Source organism: Trichechus manatus, unplaced genomic scaffold, assembly GCF_000243295.1.
Source record: "Trichechus manatus latirostris isolate Lorelei unplaced genomic scaffold, TriManLat1.0 scaffold00042, whole genome shotgun sequence".
NCBI classification, from domain to species: domain Eukaryota; kingdom Metazoa; phylum Chordata; class Mammalia; order Sirenia; family Trichechidae; genus Trichechus; species Trichechus manatus.
Window position 1 is genome coordinate 322,154 of NW_004443978.1, and position 16,221 is coordinate 338,374.

The 16,221-nt window shown below is 45.5% G+C and overlaps 1 protein-coding gene across 1 annotated transcript in view; it reads left to right on the top strand.

The window, feature by feature from the left end:
• Positions 1-16,221, top strand: part of NINL (ninein like) — a 104,151-nt gene that overhangs the window by 12,608 nt on the left and 75,322 nt on the right. Inside the window, 3 exon segments of the mRNA XM_023731357.1 lie at positions 8,714-8,904; positions 9,709-9,861; positions 14,815-14,985. Of these exon segments, the coding sequence (XP_023587125.1) occupies positions 8,714-8,904; positions 9,709-9,861; positions 14,815-14,985 (515 nt within the window).

The window sequence follows — 16,221 nt, forward strand, 5'->3', positions numbered from 1 at the left end:
TGTATGTATAAAATTTTTGTATGAGAGACTAATTGTAAACATTCACTTAAAGTACAACAATAAAATAAAAAGAAATGGGGCCAGGAGTGCCCAAGAACAGCTTGGAGAAGGTAGTGAGACGCAAGATGGCTTTCAGGGAGTTCTGTACTGCTCCACAGTGTCTGTGGCCTCTGCTGAGAGACCAGAAGTTGGGGTGATGATTGACAGCAGGCAGGAGTCATAGAATGAGGCTGGAAGGACTTGGGACAAGCACTGCCCGCCTGCGTGCCTGCTCCGTGTGGCTGGTGTCCTCGCAGCACAGGGCCTCCAGGTAGTCAGACTTCTCCCAGGGAGGCTCAGGGCTCAGGCACATGTGGCCCCACACAGCTGACATTGTGTCACCTCACAACCAGCCTGGGAAGTCACAGTGGAGCCTTCCTGCCTGTTCCACAATCCCACCCAGACTCAAGGGCTTGGCCACTGTCTTCAGGTAGGGTAACAAGGGGGAGGTGGCTGCCGACTGTGGGCCTGGAGCTGATGTACCTCCTTGGAGGAAGCCTACAAGGCCGCTTCAGGAAGACTCTGGTCATGGAGCCCTGCCACATCCCACTGTGACTCTTGGTCAGTGCCCCGGGCGGGGTGTTGAAGTCTGACACTCACGGCCCCCCAGTTATGGCTCAGGCCAACCTCAGGGGGGCTTGCAGATGACTCTGAGGAAGTATGTAGTGCTGACCTGCATCCCTTAGCCCTTTCAACAGCTTCACTGCTTTTCTGGGCTTTTCTTATAAGATGGTGGCTGTCAGTATGATCCTTACTGGTATTTCACAGAGGGCGGGAAGTGGCAGAAACTTGGCTTGGAAAGTGGAAGACCAGAGCTGCCCCTTGGGTTTCTGCTGAAATGAAAAATGAACGGTTGTAGCTGCATGCCTCTAGATTGTGGTCCTTGAGTACTAGGACCATTTCTTGTTCAACTTTTACCTCACCAAGCTTCCATTTGTGCTGCTTGTCAAAGCAAAAGAGCTGGTCAGGCTCTCGTATTTTAGTTTAATCAGACTTTAAGTCTAGGGTAGCAAAAAGAGGGGTTAATGGAAGGAGGTTACTCATGGAGCAATTTCGGTGCTCTTTACTTGGAGAACATGTTTTGGTTTGTTTTTGAAATTGATTTTCCCCAGCCTTGAATAGAACCTTTCCAATCTGGGATAGAAGTGGTAATGAATACACAAACACTCAGGTTAAACCTAACAAATTATTTATTTGACTTCTTCTGCCAGCCCACAGAAATAAATCCCAGTGTCAAGATTGTTTTTAAATTTTTATTTAGAAATTACAGGCGTTTTAAGTCTGTCAGTTTGTCGTACTGTGGTGGCTTGCATGTTGCTGTGATGCTGGAAGCTATCCCACCTGTATTTCAAATACCAGCAGGGTTACCTATGGTGGACAGGTTTCAGCAGAGCTTCCAGACTAAGACAGACTAGGAAGAAGGACTTGGCGATGTACTTCTCAAAAATTGGCCAGTGAAAACCTTATGAATTGCAGTGGAACATATTCTGATGTAGTGCTAGAAGATGAGCCCCTCAGGTTGGAAGGCACTGCGGAAGAGCTGCCTCATGAAAGTAGAGTTGACCTTAATGCCATGGATGGAGTAGAGTAGAGGGTCAGTGAAAAAGAGGAAGACCCTCAATGAGATGGATTGACACAGTGGCTGTAACAATGGACTCAAACAGCAGCAATTGTGAGGATGGCACAGAACTGGGCAGTGCTTTTCTGTTGTTTATAGGATTGCTATGAGTCAGAACCGACTTGATGGCACCTAGTAACAAATCAGTAAGCTAGAAGGGATCTCAGAGGTGGCCTTTTCCTGCCTGGCCCTTTACTTGAGTTGTACTCAACCCAGCCCTCAGTGTCATTGTGCACATGCAGGCCAGCTCTTATGGTGAGAAGATGGTGTTATCATTCCTACAGGGTTATCAAAGTGATGTATGCCAAGGTCGCTCGACTCCCTGAGAGACCCAGGCACTGCTGTAGGACTACAGTAGATTCGACAGCTGTCTGTATTCTGTTAGCAGTGTGGACTCAGTATGTCTGGTTTAGAAACATAGCTTATCAGCCTCATCCATTGCTGGTTAGAATGCAAAATGGTACAGCCATTGTGAAAAACAGTCTGGTAGTTCCTCAAAAAACTAGAGGTAGAGCTGCCATATGACCCAGCAATTCTACTCCTAGGTATATACCCTAGGGATCTAATAGAAGTAACAAGAACATACATACGTACACCTATGTTCATTGCAGCGTTATTCACAATAGCAAAATGATAGAAACAACCTCAGTGGTTGAACGGATAAGTAAAATGTGGTACATATATATAATGGAATACTACTCAGTGTTAAAGAAAAATGAGTTCCCAAAACATCTTGGAACATGAATGAACCTGGAGGACATTTTGTTGAGTGAAATACGTCAATCACAAAAAAACAAATATTGTATATTCTCACTTTTATGAAATGATATGAACAGGTAAATATACAGAAACTAATGTTCATTAGTGGTTACCAGGGATGGGGAAGGATTCACTCTTTAGATAGTAAAAACTTGTTATTTTTGGCAATGGGAAAGGTAACACCAAATCAAGGCAAATTGTACACATCTTGATGAAGGTAAATGATGTCACTAAAAAGTACACAAGAAGAAAAGACCTGTTGGTAATTGCTATGGCATATATAATTTTGAAACAACAGAAAAAATTATATATATGCGAGCATAGGCATACACGTGTATTAAAAAAAAACAAAAAACCAAACCCATTGCTGTCAAATCGATTCCGACTCATAGTGACCCTATATATATGTATATAGGTATGTATATGTGTGTGTCTGTATAGGTATATGCTTGTGCATCTATGTGACTGTATGCATATATATTCATATATATAATAAAACACATGGGTACAGCTACTGATACTTCTTAGACATTAGCAGACACTTCGTGGGATTGGATTTCTGGGTTTGAAGGATTAAGACCATAGTCTAGTGGGACATGTTGGTCAATTGGCATAGTATAGTTCATAACGTTATGTTCCACATCCTGGTTTGGGGAGTAGTGTCTCGGGTCTTAAAAGCTTACAAGCACCCATCTAATGTGCAACTGTTGGTCTCTGCTTATCTGGAGCAAAAGAGAAAGAAACCAAAGACTCAAAGAAGAAACTAGTCTACAGGACAAATAGTCTACATGAACCATGGCCTTATCTACCCTGAGACCAGAAGAACTAGATGGTGCCTGGCTACCACTACCAATCATTCTGATTAGGACCACAGTAGATGGACCTTGAGAGAATGAGAGAGAAGTGTGGAACAGAACCTCAAATTCCTTAAAAAAAAAAAGACCTACTGGACTGCTTAAGACTGGAGCTCTCCCCAAGATACTGTTCAAACCTTGAATCAAAACTAACCCCTGAGGCCACCTTGTAGCTAAATAACAAATTGGCTCAAAAATAATGAATATCACTCATAAGTACTGTGCTCCTTTAAAAAATCACCCTTATGAAACCAAACGGTCAACAATTACTTTGAAACAAACATGAGACTGTAAGGGGGCAAGGAAACAACATTAATGGAAATGGAACAACCAGAATGGAAATAATGAGAATATTTAAACATTGTGAAGAATGTAACCAATGTCACAGAACAACTTGTGTAGAAATTGTTGAATGGAAACCTAAACTGCTATGTAAATCTCCACTGAAAACACAATAAAATATTATTTAAAAACAACAACAAAAAGAAACATGTACCTTATTTATTGATGCCTCCGTATGGATACCCCTAACATTGTTCTTCTCCCACAGTTGTTTCCTCTGGTTAAGCAACAGAAGCATCAGTAAGCCAGCCAGCTGAAGAAGAAAGATTATCGAAACCCAAAGCCACTGATGAGTCTTAGCACCTCAAAGAGACCAGGACCTCATGGTATTCTTGCCAGAAAACAAACAGAAAGTTGAACCTGGATCCAAACTAGCCTTTGATGCTGACTTTGGGTTTGTGGGAAATATTGGGATAGAGGAACAAGTTAAATGACACTATGAGGAAGCCAACAGATAAATCCTGAATCTAGGACATCATACAGAACAACCGATCCAATTTCTTAGACAAAGCAGTGCCCATGGGTGGGAGTAGAGCAGCAGATGTGCTCTTGATTAAAGGACCAAAGAGGAATAACAACCAAAAATGCACTCAGAGGGTGTTGTTTGAATACTGATTCAAACAAACCAACTGTACAAAGACATTTTTGAAACAGAAAATTATTGTTGATGTTTAGGTGTGGTAATGGATTGTGGTTACATAAAAAAAAAAACATTTTTTAGAAATACATATTAAATACATAGGGATAAAATTGCAAGAGAGCTGGGATTCGCTTTCACATACTTAAGCAACAACAAAAAGGGGATAGTTGAAGCTGGTGTGGCAATGTCTTAATCACCACAGAGCTGAGTGCCAGTGCACTGAGGCTCACACTGCTCTTTTTACTTGGGGTAGGTTTGAAAAGTTTCTAAAAATTAATCTTAAAAAATTGGTCTTTTCCAAAAGTTTACCAGTAGTTACCAGGAACTAGGGGGAGGGCTGATGGGAGTTAATAGCTGAAGGGATACTGGGTTTCTGTTTGTTGTTATTAGGTGCCGTTAAGTCGGTTCCAACTTATAGCCACCCCATGCACAACAGAACGAAATACTGCCCGGTCCTGCACCATCCCCATGATTGTTCTTATACTTGAACCCATTGTTGCAGCCACTGTGTCAGTCCATCTTGTTGAGGGTCTTCATCTTTTTCGCTGACCTTCTGCTTTACCAAGCATGATGTCCTTCTCTAGGAACTGGTCCCTCCTGAGAAAGCATCCAAAGTATGAAAGACAAAGTCTCATCATCCTCGCTTCTAGGGAGCCTTCTGGCTGTACTTCTTCCAAGACAGATTTGTTTGTTCTTCTGGCAGTCCATAGTATATTCAATATTCTTCGCCAACACCATAATTCAAAGGCATCAATTCTTCTTCGTCTTCCTTATTCATTGTCCAGCTTTCGCACGCATATGAAGCGATTGAAAACACCATGGCTTGGATCAGGCACATCTTAGTCCTTAAAGTGACATCTTTGCTTTTTCACAAAAGAGGTCTTTTGCAGCAGATTTGCTCAATGCAGTGCATTGTTTAATTTCTTGACTGCTGCTTCCATCGGTGTTGATTGTGGATCCAAGTAAAATGAAATCCTTGACAACTTCAGTCTTTTCTCCCTTTATCATGATGTTGCTTATTGATCCAGTTGTGAGGATTTTTTGTTTTCTTTATGTTGAGGTGGCATCCATACTGAAGGCTGTAGTCTTTGATCTTCATCGTAAGTGCTTCAAGCCCTCTTCAGTTTCAGCAAGCAAGATTGTGTCATCTGCATAACACAGGTTGTTAATGAGGCTTCCTCCAATCCCGATGCCCCGTTCTTCTTCATGTAGTCCACCTTCTCAGATTATTTGCTCAGCATACACATTGAGTAAGTATGGTGAAAGGATACAACCCTGACATGCACCTTTCCTGACTTTAATCCATGCAGTAACCCCTTGTTCTGATCAAACAACTACCTCTTGATCTATGTACAGGTTCCTCATCAGCACAATTAAGTGTTCTGGAATTCCCGTTCTTCGTAATGTTGTCCAGAATTTGTTATGATCCACACAGTTGAATGCCTTTGCATAGTCAATAAAATACATGTAAACATCTTTATGGTATTCTCTGCTTTCAGCCAGGATCCATCTGACATCAGCAATGATATCCCTGGTTCCACGTCTTCTTCTGAATCCAGCTTGAATTCCTGGCAGTTCCCTGTCGATGTACTGCTGCAAACGCTTTTGAATAATCTTCAGCAAAATTTTACTTGCACGTGATATTAATGATATTGTTCAATAATTTCCGCATTCAATTGGATCACCTTTCTTTGGAATAGGCATGAATATGGATCTCTTCCAGTTGGTTGGCCAGTTAGCTGTCTTCCAGATTTCTTGGCATAGATGTGCCAGCGCTTCCAGCACTGCATCTGTTTGTTGAAACCTCTGAATTGGTATTCAGTCAGTTCCTGGAGCCTTGTTTTTTGCCAATGCCTTCAGTGCAACTTGGACTTCTTCCTTCAGTACCATCAATTCTTGATCATATGCTACCTCCCGAAATGACTGAATGTCAACCAATTCTTTTTGGTACAGTGACTCTGGGTACTCCTTCCGTCTTGTTTTGATGCTTTCTATGTCATTCAGTATTTTGCCCCATAGAATCCTTCACTATTGTGACTTGAGGCTTGAATATTTTCTTCAGTTCTTTCAGCTTGAGAAACACCAAGCATGTTCTTCCCTTTGGTTTTCTAATCTCAGGTCATTATAATACTTTGTCTTCTCGAGCTGCCCTTTGAAATTGTCTGTTAGCTCTTTGGCTTTATCATTTCTTCCATTTGCTTTAGCTATTCTGCGTTCAAGAGCAAGTTTCAGAGTCTCTTCTGACGTCCATTTTGGTGTTTTCTTTCTTTCCTGTCTTTTTAATGACCTCTTGCTTTCTTCGTGTATGACGTCTTTGATGCCATTCTGCAACTCATCTGGTCTTCAGTCATTAGTGTTCAGTGCATCAGATCTGTTAGAGATGGTCTCCAAATTCGGTTGGGATATACTCAAGGTTGTAATTTGACCTCTGTGGGCTTGTTCTGATTTTCTCCAGCTTCACCTTGAACTTGCATAAGAGTGATTGATGGACTGTTCCGCAGTCAGCCCCTGGCCTTGTTCTGACTGATGGTATTGAGCTTTTCCATTGTCTCTTTCCAGAGATGTAGTAGATTTGATTCCTGTGTATTCCATCTGGCGAGGTTCTCGTGTGTATAGTCACCGTTTATGTTGTTGAAAAAAGGTATTTACAATGAATAGGTCGTTGGTTTCCAAAATTCTATCATACAATCTCCGGCATCGTTTCTATCACCAAGACCATGTTTTCCAACTACTGATCCTTCTTCTTTGTTTCCAACTTTTGCATGCAGTTACCAGTAATTATCAATGCATCCTGATTGCATGTTAGATCAATTTCAGACTGCAGAAGTTAGTAAAAATCTTCAATTTCTTCATGTTTGGCCTAGTGATTGTTGTGTAAATTTGAATAATAGTTATAAGTGTTTCTGTTTAGGGTGATGAAAAACATTTAGAAATGGATAGTGGTAGCACAACATAGTGAATGTAATTAATGCCACTAAATTGTACACTTAAAATGGTTAAAATGGCAAATGTTTTGTTATATTTATTTTACCGCAATAAAATTTTTTAAAAGGTAAATAGAGATGAAATTTAAAAAAATAAAAGATGAGATCTGAAAATAATAACATTACTGAATATTTTGACTAATGATTCTGTAGAAGAATCCTGATCAGAAGGGAGGAAACTTGATCTGAATTCCAAGTTCTCATGGACTCCAGACTTCTGGAGCCATGGAGACTGCATAAACCCCTGATACTATTGCCCTGAGATAGTCTTTACAAATTAAACCAAAAATATCCTGAAGTCTCTTAAAACCAAACAATAGTTTAGCTTAACTAGTAACAAATGTCTGCCTTGAGCATTATGCTCTTTTAAGAACTATCTATATGGGATCATACTGACAAAGTAACTCAAAAGTTTAGATAGAAATCTTAGGAGGCAGTGAATTTGTGTTAACCGAGGAGGATGAACTCAGAAAAGGAGAGTGAGAATGGTTGCACAATTCAAAGAATGTCACTGAATTGTACCTGTAGAAACTGTTGAATTGGTGTATATTTTGCTGTATATGTTCTTAACAACAACAAAATAAAATAAATCTTATTGAAAAATCTGACAGGAAGCCTAAATCCTCGCATTAGGATTCAACCTTTTTGGTGTGTAATTAGAGAAACTGAGGCCGAGGGAGGTGAAGTGTCTTACTGAAGGTACCCCAGTCATGTGGTATATCCAGAACCAGAGGTGTATGCCCTGCCCCAGGAGCCTGTTGGCCCAGGTTGGGCCTTCGCTGCCTTTCTTTACTGCCTCAGTCATGCCCTGTGCAGTGCTGGGCTGTTTGTCAAGGAATCATAACTTACTGCAGTGTGAGCTTTGAGAAATCAAGAGAGAAGTACGTCTTCCTCTAGCCCAGCACATGGGGCCTTTCCCAGCCTCTCTGTGGGTTATCTGATCTCTCAGACCCCACCCAGTCTGCTGCGGAGTATAGTTACATCCCTGTCCCCACAACCCTGCCTGTGGAGACTCCCTTGTGGACGGGCAGACTTGGTTCATGACATCAAAGCATCAAGCAGGACATACCCAGTAAATGCTAGCTCATCATGCAGTAATCCATCTGGGTTCAAAACTGAAAAAAAAAACAAAAAACTTTTTTTTCATTATGACTACAAACAATACAGCCCTCTTTTATGTACTTTTCAGTGGTCTAGTAGTTTCTTTGTTCGTGTGTTATCTTCAGAAAACACTTTCCCCGGGGAGTCCTCCCCCTACCCAACATTTTATTATGAAAATGAGGGAAGTTGAAAGAATTTTTCAGTGAACCCTTTGAGTTTTCAAAGCTCATGTTACAGTAAGTTACAAGTCCTTCCACCATTGTCCTATTGCATATTTGTCCATCTCTCTGTCCAGTTTGGGTGCCTCACTGGCATTTATACATGTCCCCCCGTGCTTCAGCCTGGCACCGTGCTTAACTCTACTCCCTTGTTTCAGGCCAACTGCGAGCCTGGAGTCCCAAGGTTCCGGGGAGTCCTCGGGAGTTCTGCAGCCCCTCCTGTGACACACCTGAGAGCCAGGCCCGGGTCATCTGGGAAGAGCTTGGTGTCGGCAGCAGTGGCTACCTCAACGCGCAAGAGCTGGCACTAGTCTGCCAGAGCATCGGGCTGCGACGGCTTGAGAAAGAGGTGAGAGAGAGCCTGGGACGGATCTTCCCCAACCACTATTCTCTGGAACAGTCAGGATTTGATGTTGGGTCTGAGAAGTCTTTTCACCCTTCAGACATTGATTCAGCCATATCACTTGCACGCTTAAAACCCTTGGGTGGCTCCAACCCTTCTGCCAAAGACCAAACCTCAGGCTCTGTTGTGATAATCTCTCACCACACAGGCTCCACCAAGCCCCTCCTGCCCTCAGGTGTTCCAGGCAACCTTAGACACCTTCGCTCACGATCACTTCTCTACCTGGAATACCTTTCCCTGTCTGCCTGGCTGAATTGTACCACCAGCCAAATATGGCGTCTTCTGAGCTTGCTTACACTCCCCGCCAGAGGGGAGCAGAGACAGGAGTGGCTGGTGTCATGGGGCAGTCCTCACTCTCACTAACCTGTGACCTGTTGGAGCCAGGCTGGGCTGTGGGTATGCATCTTCCTGCCAGCATCCTGTGAGTTCCCGGCCCCAGTAGACAAGTAATAAGCATTCGTGGAGTTCAGGAAGTTCGGATGGCTCAGCTACTCACAGTGGGATGGAAACACACAGGGCAGTGCTGATTTCCCATGAGAGAGGGCAGACATTTGGGAAACACAGCCAGGTGTGACCTAGACAGTTTTGAGTTTGGGTGAAGACCAACAAACGGCCCTTGTTGGGTGCTTAACCCAGAGGGATGAGGGCGCGGGAGGCCCGACTGTGGTGGCTCACGCAAGCTGCCTGTTTGTGGAGCTTCTGAGTCAAGCAAAGCATCTGTCCTGATCCAGGTGTGTGGCTTTTGTGTAGGAACTGGAGGACCTGTTTAACAAACTGGATCAAGATGGAGATGGCCAAGTGAGTCTTGAGGAATTCCAACTTGGCCTGTTCAGTCATGGACCCACATCACTTCCAGAATCTCCCACTCCCATCCATCCGAGCAGGCCTTGGTCTCATTACCAGGTAAAATGTGACAATGAAATCTTGGACCACAGCAGTAACTGTTGTCATTCTGGTGACTGCAGCTGGTAACCTTCAACATCTTTCACAAGCCTTAGCCCTTTCTGTCACCTGAGCGAGTTGTCCAGGACTTAGACAGGGGTGTATACACACGTGTGTAACTGAGATGCATGTGATTGAGGTTCTGGAATCACACAGCCCTCCCTAGCTGCGTGTCACTGTGTGAATTGCTCGCCATCTCTGAGCCTCAGGCTCCTCATCTGTAAAATGGGGCAGTTGGGATGCCGACCTCACAGGTGTTGTACGAGGATCACATAGTACAAGGTAGTGTCTGGAGCATGACAGCTCAGCACGTGTTCTCAATTGTGGGATACAGAATGTTCCAGTAAGAGAAGTCCCCCTCTTTCCGTGTTGTAATGCAGCAGGAGATCAGCGTCACAGAGGACCCTGTGGCATCTCCCTAAGGCAGTCCTTCAGGCCTCTGTTTCTTAGTCTTGTTCTCTCCATCCTGTATGCCTGAGTTTTATGTCTTGCAGAAGTGCCAGGTCTCTGTGCAGTTTGAGGAGAGCAGATTTTAGGCAGTTTTCTAAGTTATGACTTTGTTCAGTGACTGCTGGTTTAGCATGTGGTTTCTCTCACTGCCCAAACAGAACAGCTCCCCTCCCACCATAGAGCAGCTGCTCTAAGGAATTCTTGCCTTCCTCATGGGGATGTGGCTGGCTCCCTGCTTTGTGGGAGGTGGTGTGGGACCAGAGTGTTGTTCTCCACCAGGCAGCAGGTACCTCTGAGAATCTAAGTTTCTGAATCTGAAGTCAGCAAGAACGGAGGAAAGTGTCAGGCCATATAAGGTCTGATGGATAACGTCAGAAAGTTCAAAATATGGGCTCACTGTGGCACTGCTGAAGCAGCCACATGGTCCCTTTTCATCGATTCGAGGAGTAGGCCAGAGGGACACTGAGCCACTGCGGGTGGACATGGCTGGCAGTGCTGCCCAAGATCAGGAAAGCAGCTGGAGCTGTGCTGCTCCTTGTGCCCTGGAGACCTCCCTGGATGGATGCCCTCTGAGGCCAGAGGCGAGTCTGCAGAGAGGAGCCCAGGAAGGGCAGTTCAGGCAGCGAGGCATGACTTCCTCAAGGTGCCCATGTCAGGAAGTTTGTGTGCAGTTCTGGGCTCAGCCTCGTGGACCAAGACTTGGGGTGGAGATAGATTTCTCCTCTTTGTGGACCAAGGTGAGATGACAGGGAGTCATGCGTTGGGGCCGAGAGCTAGGGCAGATGCAGAAACATGGGCAGACCACATCCAGCGCTGTGGTTGAGATGGCCTTGCAGTGTGCCTTGGCCAGGTGGGGGCAGAGGCATTGCCGACGGCTGCTATGGAGTAGAGTCCCCAAAGTGGGCTGTGCATCATGTCCCAAGGGGTCAGCGGCTCCTCCAGGTACTGGCTCTGAGGGGGGAGGATTGTGATCCAGTGCTATCTCCCAGCAGAGGGCCTCGAACCCCAGCGGTCTCACCCCTGAGCTTGGAAGGGGAGGCAACAGGAACCCGCAGAGTCCTGCAACCTCAGATGCCTCTGAAGTGCAGGTCCTCCCAGCATAGTGGCTTGACTCATCATCCTGCTATCACAGCCAGCTGCTCTTCCCGTCACACTCACGTCCACACACACAGCACACACACAGACCTGTATGCACACACCCACTGCATGCACCACCTAGATGGTATGCACACCCCCTACACACACTGTGTACACACACACACTGACTATAGACGCACACTGCATACACAAACTATAGACTCACACACCTGCACACATCCCCCACTGTATACACACACCTACTTTGTATGCACACCAACCACACACACACAATATATATACACACTCACACTATAGACATACTGCTCACCACACCTGTACACACACTTTCACAATGCACACACACCTACTATATGGTATACACACTCACATCGTACACACACAGTCACACCCACTACGCACACCCTAAACACACTGTATACACCCCCACTATACATGCACACTTTATATACATTCACACACAGACATACGTATATACATTCTGTATGCACTTATACGTGCTAACGCAACTGTATATACAATGTATACACACACATACACTCTGTATACACACACACACTAAACCCACTGTATGCACACAGTAGACACACACACATACATTCTGTATACACACATACATGCTAAACCCACTGTATACACATACACACTGTATACACACACATTCTGTATATACACACATGCTAAAACCACTGTATACATGCATGCTATATATACACACAATGTATACACACACGTACACTCTGTATACACACACATTAAACCTGCTGTATCTACACAGTATACACACACACATACTCTATACACACATACACTCTATACACACACACTATACATAGTATACACACGCTATGCATGCACATATACACCCACACACTAAACCCACTGTATACACACATAGTATACGCACACACATACCCTATATACACACACACAGTATATCCACACACACACTCTGTATACACACACACAGTATATCCACACACACACTCTGTATACACACACACAGTATATGCACACACATATACTCTGTATACACACACAATATACACACAGTACATACACACAGTACACATAGTATATGCACACACATACCCTATATACACACATAGTATATACACACACTCACTCTGTATACACACACACAGTATATCCACACACATATACTCTGTATACACACACACAGTATATGCACACATATGTACTCTGTATACACACACAATATACACACAGTACATACACACAATACACATAGTATATGCACACACATACACTGTACACACACACAATATACACACAGTATATACACAAATTACACACACAGTATATGCACACACATACATTCTGTATACACACAAACTGCACACACATGCACACTGTATACACACACTGTACACACAGTATACATGCACATACACTATATACAGCACTCTGTATATACACTAAACCCACTGTATACACACACAGTCACTGTATACACACACAGTATGTAAACACATACTGTCTGTATACACACACCCAATATACACACAGTATATACACATACACAATACACACAGTATATGCACACACATACACTGTATACACACACACACTGTATATGCACACACTGTACAGTGTATACACACACACACAGAATACACGTATAAAGCCAGGCTGGGGAGCGGACAGGTTCTGACTTGAGTCTGTGGAGCACAAGGTCCTGCCCTTCTCCTGACACGAGTCGTCTGGGAACCACCCATCTGCATGGCCACTTTGGGGCAGAAGCTGGAGGGATGCCAGGGTGGCGGAGTATCCTGCATTGCTGTGAGATGGGGGATGCCGTGTACTGTGTACGCGTCTCCACAGTTTGGCTCAAGGGCAGGAGACTGGACCCTGCCACATAGCATAGCTGTTTAGCATGCAGGATGCATGGACATAAGCCCCAGATGGAGATGACACCAGAAGGAGGTGGACCTGGTGATGGAGGAACCCCTTATGACCCAGCATGACAGCCCCTTCTCAGCCTCACAGACCTCAGAGGAAGCGGATAGGGGAACCATAAGAGTTCCAGGTGCGTGTGAATATCTGAGCTTCTCTGTGGGTGGCCATGGGTAAGTCCTGAGTGTTCTTGAGCTGCCCTCTTCCTGCCTGTATCTGCTTTGTAAGCTTGTACAGTCAGCACAGAAAGCACCCAGAACAGCGTAGTCCACTCTCAGTAAACACTCATTCCTTCAGCAGAGTGGTGGTGACTCTGCTAAAGACGGGCCACATGTGGTCCCTGCCCCTGGGGTGAAGCCTGACTTCAGGAAGTGCAATGCTGGGAGGAGACGAGGGGCGATAGGTGGAGATGGTGCCTGGGAGTCACTGGAGGAGAAACCAGAGTGAGTCAGGGATGAGCCAGTAGGGTCAAGGGGAGCATGTTTCAGGCTGTGGGGAGGGACTTGCAGTGTTTGAGGAATAGCAAGGAATCCCCAGAACTGGAGCCTAGCGAGCAAGCGGTACGAGAGGAAGCGAGCTCAGGGTTGTTGAGCCAGGCAGTGAGGGTCCTGGATCCAGAGCCCAGCTAGTGAGAGGGAAGGGAGAGGACAAGAGGGCTGAGCGGGCTGTGACACGGTAGATCTTGCGTGAGTGTGGTGGGAGCCTTGGAGGTTTGGAGCAGAGGTCGCATGGCCTGAAGGGAGGGAGAACACTCATCCTTACTCTCTGAGATTCCAGATAGCACATATTTATTGTGAAGGACTCTGGGGCAGAAAAAAGTTAAGGGAAATCTTTCTTGCCCTTGTGGATTCATATAGCACCTGAGCCTAGCAGGTCAGCTTTCCTGTTGAGAGTACTTTTATCTTCATCTTAAAACTCCCCTAGGCTGCTTAGCTGAGAGCTGCCTGCTTCCGCATTCTCAGCAGTGGGCAATTTCACGGGCAGAGATGTCTGGGGCATCCCAGTCTGCTTTTGAAACCCCTCATGGGTTTCCCGACAATGGCAGGCACCTTCTCAGGCTCTGCCCCAGTGAGGCCCTGCATACCCCGTTCCTAATTCAGGGGAAAGATGTGCGCACTGCTTGGCGCACTCTGACTAGCCAGGGTGGAGACAGAGCCCTCTGTGAGGCCTGTGTGGTGGTGCCGCCTTCCGGTCCCAGAGCAGCCCCGGCTCTGCGCTCACGGAACTGTGTGTGCTTTGATGGATCATGTCACTGTGCCCAGCCCTTTCATCTTGTCCAGGAAGTGGAGATAGTGACAACCCTGTGACATTGTCCTTGGTTAGGCCTTTGTGGGCAGCAGGTGCCAAGTGCAGGCTTGTACGGTGGGAGATGTGAGAAATAAGCAGATGTGCCCAGGTTTTCTGCAGATGCACAAGCTCACGAGCGCCTTCTCGGTCCTCGGCGTGTAGGCCATGGAGGAGAGCGGTTGCCGGACCACCACAACCTCGTCCCTCGTGTCCATCTGCTCAGGCCTGCGCCTCTTCTCCAGCATCGACGATGGCACTGGGTTTGCATCTCCCGAGCAGGTCGTCACTGTGTGGGCCCAGGAGGGGATTCAGAACGGCAAGGAGATCTTGCAGGTTTGGAGATGGACGTCCACAGATGCCCCAGTGGATGGGCTGGCAGAGGGTGGGGTCCTGGAGGGTCTCTGTGCTTGGCCTCTGCTCTCTGGCTACTTCCTCCTGCCACAGCAGAGAATCCCACAGTGGGAAGTTAGTGGGAAACTTTTTTTTTCTATTAAAATATAGGAAATTTTAATTTTAAAAGATTATCCATAAAATACGGAGAAAACTACAGTCTGAAGAAAACACATTTGAAGGTAGGTTTCCGTGTCTTAGATCTTTCCCCCAGTGCCGTGTCAACCTGGGAGACTGTTCACTAGGACGAGGGCAGTCACTACCACAGGTGTGTGAGCAGAAACACCCTCTGTGGCATCACAGTCAGGGAAATATGCATTTCCATTCAGTTAGTGACCACTACACAGTGAGCTTGAATTCCACCAAGAGCCCCCTGCCCAACAAGACCTATGGGCTGGTGGAACTGTGCCCTCGGCCCCCACTAGCCCTTTCCGCTGGCTGCCATGGGGCTTCCTTCCCACATTCCTGCACTGTTTCCAGGAGCCAGCCCAGGAGGCTGTCCTCAGACAGCTCTAGGAGCACATCCTCAGATAGGCCAGGTCTCTTTATGGGGTCTTGTTTCTCTCAGGGACCCAGGGCAAGTCCCTTAGGACTTGGGAGGAGTACTGCTGTGGGGCGGCAGTCAGGTGTGAGCAGTGCCAGGCCCACAGAGATGGGCACACTGAGGGGAGTTGTGGAGAGCTCCAGTGGCTAGGCCCCAGCAACAGGCCAGTACTCACTCACTGGGGCCAGGATGGGAGCTAAGTCCTTCCCTTAAAAGATATTTATTATTTTCATTTCCAAATTTCACTTCCCATCATAAAACACTGTACAGAAATATAGAGAATGAAAGAGAAAGCCTCTCCCCTTCAGCCCTGCCCTGGTCCCCAGGCCACCCTGCAGAGTGCTCTCCTTGCACATAGAATAAATGTGTATTTATACATACTTTTTTTTTGCAAAATTGCTCATACTGTATATCATGTTAATTTATGTGACATTTCCGTATTGCCTGACATACATGCATACATACATTTTTCCTATTATAGATCCTCATACTGTTATGTTGGTGTTTCTGTAGGATAGATCCCTGGAAGTGACATGTATTTTAACTATATGAGTTCTATCAAATTGCCTCCCAAAATGTCCCTATTAGTACAAACATCAGTACACAAAAGAGCCCAAAGTCAGCCTTTAAACCAG